This window comes from Octodon degus, unplaced genomic scaffold (genome assembly GCF_000260255.1).
Source record: "Octodon degus isolate 3935 unplaced genomic scaffold, OctDeg1.0 scaffold00113, whole genome shotgun sequence".
NCBI classification, from domain to species: Eukaryota; Metazoa; Chordata; class Mammalia; order Rodentia; family Octodontidae; genus Octodon; species Octodon degus.
Window position 1 is genome coordinate 619976 of NW_004524689.1, and position 6155 is coordinate 626130.

Here is a 6155-nt window from a genome sequence, read left to right on the forward strand (position 1 = left end):
CCAGCCCTGTCCTTTGCTTTTTATTAAATGTGGCCCAAGGTAAGCCTTGGCTCTTGAGTAGCGCTAGGACAAGACTGTACTCTAAGGCCAGCGTGTATCTGCTGTCCGTTGTGTTTGGACCACGAGCCAAGCAGCGTCCACCTGCTGTGAGGCTAACACTGCCAGCACGGGCCCTCCACAGAACCGGTTCTGTTCTTTTCAGTCCTTAGGGATGAAAGATGTGCATTAGCGGTAGCACATTTCTGGTTCGACCCAAATTGAAGGCTGTTTTCTAGTTGTGCACGGGTGCTGGGAACTTAGTAAAGTTTTGACCACTGTGTAAATGTGTAATGTTAAGCTTAGGTCTATGGTAGGGGTGGGAGAGACAGCTCAGTAGATTAAGCGCTTGCCTGGCAAGTGCAAGCATTTGAGTTCAATCCCTGTAAACTGGGGCTGGGGAGATGGCTCAGTGGAATAAGTGCTTCCCTGGCGAGCTCAAGGACCGAGTTCAGTCCCCAGTTCCAAAAAAAAAAAAAAAGCTGGTAAACTGGGTCTCCGTTATTTGCTTTAAAAGCAAAGACAAAACAAAAAATTAAAACCAAAATGAGATGCCAGTGATATAGCTCAGTGGCATAGCGCTTGTCTGGCAAACACAAGGTCCTGAGTTCGGTTCCTAGTACAAAAAAAAAAAAAAAAATCAATGAAATTATGAACATTGTGGTGCATGCCTGTAATCCTGTCATCTGAGAAGCTGAGCGAAAGGCTGAGCCAGGAAGATCTCTGTGAATTCAAGACCAGTCTGAGTCACATAATGAGTTCAAGGCCAGCCTAAATTACACTGAGACCTGTGGCAAAAAATCTTATTATGAAAATTATTGGGGCTGGTGAGATGGCTCAGTGGTCTAAAGCACCTACTTAGAACAAGCTAAGCCAAGCAAAGCACAGGGACCGCGGTGCAATCCCCCAGCACCACATGCCAGCCAGCCCCGCCCCCTGGTGGGCTGAGCTGGCCACACACACACACATAAATAAATAAATAAAATTTTTTAAAAAATACTAAAAAAAAAAAAAAGAAAATTATTTCACAGTGCATTCAAGGGTGGGCTCTACTGAAAGTAAACATCTAAGTTTATTTATTTATTAAGGCCTAAATTTAAGGGTTGGGAAGATGGCTCAGTAGAATAAGCACTTCCCTGGCAAGCGCGAGGGTCTGAGTTCAATCCCCAGTTCTGAAAGAAAAAAAAAAAAAGCTAAATTTAAATGATTAATTTTTTTGTTCCTTTTCTTTTTGAGACAAGGTCTCCCTGTGCAGTTCAGGTCAGTCATGAGCTTACTTTGTAGCCCACACTGGTTGCCACAATCCTCCTGTCTTAACCTGAGTGGGGACTACAGGTATGCACTACCACCCCTGTGGCTTGGTGGTGGCTTTTTTTTTTTTTTTCAGCACTGGGATTTGCACTGAGCTACAAACCCGCCATGCACTTGTTCTGAGACTGTCACTAAATCACTAAAAGAGTTGGGACGGGGGCGTGAACCGGCGACCTCGCACTCCACAGCCCGGCACGGAGACCACCGCGCCAGGTCGCCACCTTAGGCTCAGACTTCTCATCTTCCTACCTCCAGAGTAGGAGGGTTACAGGCGTGGACCGCTGCTCCAGCTGCTGCTATTTATTTAACTTTATGGTTTTTCTCTTTTTCGAGGCAGGGTTTTGCTATGCAGCCCAGTCTGTCCTGGAACTCACAATCCTCTTGCTTCAGCCTCCCTGGTGCTGGGATTAGAGCTGTGCACCACCATTCCTGATTGGTTTCATTAAAATTTAAAATGCAAATAGGGGTTGGCACACATCTATAATCCCAGCACTGTGAGAGGCTGAGACAAATTCAGCCCAGGCTGGTCAATTTAGTAACATGTTGTTTTTCTGTCACTCTAGCCATCTCAAGCTTGACATCCACCGTGACTAGCAATGAAGAGGAACATCTGAAGAGGAACATCGTTACTTTTCAGAACTAAATTTCGGAACACCTGGCAGATTTGTCTTCCACTGCCAGGATCTGCTTGTCCCTTATCTGACTCAACATAGCCTGAGTATGTTAGCTCAAACTCTTGCAGTGTATATGAAGTAACTTTCTCTTAGGCTAATCAGTAACCAGCTGGGCAACGTAATCAACTGGCTGGGCGTGGTGGTAGTGCTGCAATCCCAGAATTCAGGAGGCTGAAGCAGAAGGATCGCTGCAAGTTTGAGGCCAGCCTGGGCTACAACGAGCCCAAAGTGAGCATGAACTAGTGACACCAGCTCAAAGAAAAAAAAAGGGGGTGGGTGGGTGCGGCGAGATAGCTCAGAGGACTAAAGCACCTGCTTAGGCAAACTTAAACAAGCTTAGGCAAGCACAGGGGCCCTGGCTGGATCCCTGGCACCACATCCCATGCTGGCCCAGCTCCCAGAGCGGGCTGAGCTGGCCAGAGAGTAGAGCACAGTGCTGCACGCCTGTGATCCCAGCGTTGTGCAGGCTGAAAGCAGAAGGATCGTCACCACAGGGCCGAGCTGTTAGTGAGATCCTGCAACAACCAAATACATTAAAAAATAATAACCAATAATCTCCAGGGGCCAGGGGGATGGCTCAGTAGAATAAGTGCTTCCCTGGCAAGCACAAGGGCCTGAGTTCAATCCCCGGTTTCACAAAAAAAACAAAAAAACAAAACAAAAAAAAAACCCTCCAAATACTATGCCTTTCTACTTTCTGGTCACAAGGCCCACAGAAGCCGTAGACTACCAGAGATCAGTGCCTCATACTTTGGGAGTGAATCTGTCAGAGGCTGATGACATAAATAAATCTGCCTCTAAAACCTGGGTAACATCTTGGTGTTTGTCTGCTGATGCAGTAACCAACTGGTTTGCTCTGAAGCCAATTTGTATTTTCTGAAAGGGTATGTGGGTATCCTATGTGGGAACCTCTAGCATCAGAACACAGTAAGGTCCAGGAGGAAGCCCTGTGTCCCCATATCCCATTTCCCTGTGAAGTCTGGCACAAGGCACCAGGGCCCCTGCTCCAGTGCAGAGAACAGAACAGAACGTTGTGGCTGCCCAGGGCGGTGATCAGGCACTGGGCAGAGAGGTCAGGATCCTGGGTTGGAGATGGCAAGGGTTAGGTGCCAGAAAGGAACAGCAATGCAAAGACTTCCTTCTCCCCCTGGCTGGCCTGCACACGGGTTCTTGCTGGTGTTTTTTTCAGATAAGGGAACGGAGACATTGAATGGTTGTGTGGTGTGTGGTGCTGGCATGGAACCCAGAGCCTGTGTACTTGGGTGAGCACTCTACCACAGAGCTTTGGCCAGGCCTAGCCCAGCCTTGAGGCTCCCAAGCCTCCAGACACTACTTTGGGGCAGAAGGAAGCCAGGCAGTGCCACAGGAATAGGAGAGGCCAGCCACCTCCACCAGACAGGGACTCCATGGATATGAGTTCAGAGGCCGCAGTCCATGGCAGACCCAGAGAGCGGAGACAGACTGGGACAGAGAAAAGAGATGGAGTGGAAGGCAAGCCAATGAGGACAATTCCAAGAGGCAGAGCTGGAGGTTTGTGAGGCTCAGAGGTTACCCAAGAAAAGGAGGGAGGGGCCAAATGCCAGCACAGGAGGGTGGCCTGGGGAGGGAGTGGCTTGTGGGAATGACCGTGGTGCCCCTCCCATGAGGCTTGCTTGCTTTTTCTTGGTGCCTCCCAGCCCCAAGCAGACTGGTTCTGAGAAGGCCCTCTAAGTTGGCTGATGGCCCAGGAGGATCTGCTGCTAAAGGGGTCACAGGGCCCTGCAGTGGAGCCCCGGTGCTCAGGAGCTAAACGCTGGTGCTAGGGTCACCTATAGTGGGGCCTGTGCTTCTGCCTGGGAGCAGGACACTGCTGAACACACTGCACAGGTGGCCTGTGCCCTCCTCCCACGGCTAGGGACCCAGAACCCTCCCACCTGCCCCAGCTGTGACACGTCACCACGCCCCCACTCATCAGGATGAGTCACTGTCCTGGCTGGCTCTGCCTGTCCCCTTCACGCTGCAGCCTCAGGTCGTCATCTCCAGGGTGTCTGAAGGACAGTCTTGGTGGGCAGAGGCCCAAGAGGGCTCGAGAGCAGTGAGGCGCAGCTGCTCAGTGCAGATACCTGCAGAAGCCCAGGCTCCAGCTCTGCCCACCTCTTGCACTGCAGCTGGAAGCAGCCCCCTCCTAAGCCCCCTAATTGCTGCCTGTCACAGCCAAGTGGGTCACTGTCAGACAGAGCTATTTCTAACTGCATCAGGAGCTCCCACTCCCACCAGCCCAGAAGAGACGTTTCCCAAGGTCAGCACGTAAAGAATGGGGACGCCTGCCGGTCCTCCAGGATGCAAGGACAGTGTCTTGCTATTTTTGTCTGGCTCCCACCAGGGCCATCCACAGGGGCATTGGGTCTTCCCAAACCTGCAGCCTTCTCATCCATGTCCCAAATAAATACACAAGACCCTGTTTCTGGGCTAGGAATGATGGACATTTAGACATGGGTGCCAGGTCCGCACCTGACCAGCACCTCACAAGGAGCGGGCAGAGCAAAGACAGAGGTAGGGTGTGAGTGCTTCAGGGGCATGAGCCAGGGCTCAGGGCTTTGAGGTGCAGGGTGAGTTAGCCACAGGGACCAGGACGTGCCAGGGTGAAGTCCAGGTGGTAGCCCAGGGCTCCTGCGGAGCTGGGCAGTGTCCAACATCATCAGGCCTCGGGCCTGCCAGGTGGGCAGGGTTGGCCTCTGTCCATGGTGGCTGGGCAGCAGTGCTGCTGGGATCAGAGCCTGGGCTCCCAACCCAATGCTGGGGTGCAGCTGGTCACGCTGTGGCCACTGAGGTTTGCTGGGTTGGTTGAGGCTCGGGAAATGGACCATAGATGGTCCAGCTGAGCAAGAATGGCAGCTCTCCTGCCCTGAGGATCCAGTGCTGTCCTGATCACCTGCCCCACTTCCCACAAAGATCCCAATCAAGGCATAAAACCCAGAAGGAAAGGGGGAGCCAGCCTCCCCACGGTGGGGGGTCACTCACCACTGGATGCAGCTGCCAGACTCTGGGCCCGGAGTGCTGAGCTAAGTCATGGCTCTTGGCTCATCCTCACCCATGGAAGACACACGGGCCTGCTGACCCTTGCCCCTGGCTTCTACAAAGCTGGAAGAGGGGGTGCCCGAGGGGCGGGAGTGGGGGCACTCGGTCAGAGCATGCACAGGCCGGTTCTTGGCACAGAGCCCCTTGGATGCCAGAGGGGCGGCGGGTGGCTCCTGCATCGGCTGGAGATACTAAGGCACAAAGCTAACCTAAGCCCACGGGGGTAGGGTGGGGAGGAAGACAGGCTCCAAGGGGACGACCCCCCAACCTGCAAAGCACAACGTGACCAAGCGATGACCATGGTGCGTCCTCTGACAATTTGGCACAGGCACAGTTCAAGGAGATGATCCAGGTGCCAACGGCTCTCGCTGGAAGGAGCTGTGGTCCCGGCCGCCCCCTACAAAGGCATCTGGAGAGCAGAGAGCGACTGGACGCGGCTGGCACACCAGCGCAGCCCCGAGACCCAGTGTGGAGAGTCTGCGAGACAGAGCCCGGCCAGGAAGGTCTCACGACTACGCCGAGGTCCCCGCGTGGGCCAGCCGGGCCCCGACGCTTCCATCAGATCCTCCCGGGATCTCCAGGAAAGGACGGGTCGAGGAAAGATGGGGCGCGCGCAGGGCTCGGGGTATCTGCGCCCGGGTGGGCGCTTCAGGCCTGCCTGCGCAGGCCAGGGCGCCGCGGCGCGGGGTGCATGAGGTTCTCAGTGATGTAGGCCACCAGTAGGCAGATGACCACCAACATGACGCAGATGGAGCCGCCCACCGCCGTCATGGCCACCACGATCTCGCGCATGGCGGCAGGCTCGGCGGTGAACTCCACGCACTCGGCGGGCTCCGGGGCGGCGGCGGGCTCAGCGCGCGGCGGCAGCGGCTGCAGGCACAGACGGTAGCGCACACCGTCGTGCACGAAGGGCAGCAGGTAGTCGCGGCAGGCGGCGCCGAGCAGCACGCGCTCGCAGGGGAAGCGAGTGTGCGAGCCGCGCCACGAGCAGTTGAGCGCAAAGGCGCGCGCGCGGCGCAGCGGCACGGCCGGGCGGCGCCACTGCAGGAGCACGCTGCGGTTGCGCAGGACGCTGGC

At 54.8% G+C, this 6155-nt stretch overlaps 1 protein-coding gene across 1 annotated transcript in view; it reads right to left on the reverse strand.

Annotated features, from left to right (window-relative positions):
• Window positions 1-4470: 4470 nt before the first annotated feature.
• Fndc10 (fibronectin type III domain containing 10) overlaps window positions 4471-6155 on the reverse strand; it is a 12306-nt gene continuing 10621 nt past the window's right edge. The window contains exon 2 of the mRNA XM_023699370.1: window positions 4471-6150. Within this exon, the coding sequence (XP_023555138.1) occupies window positions 5727-6150 (424 nt within the window). The 3' untranslated portion in view covers window positions 4471-5726. The remainder of the gene's footprint in view (window positions 6151-6155) is intronic.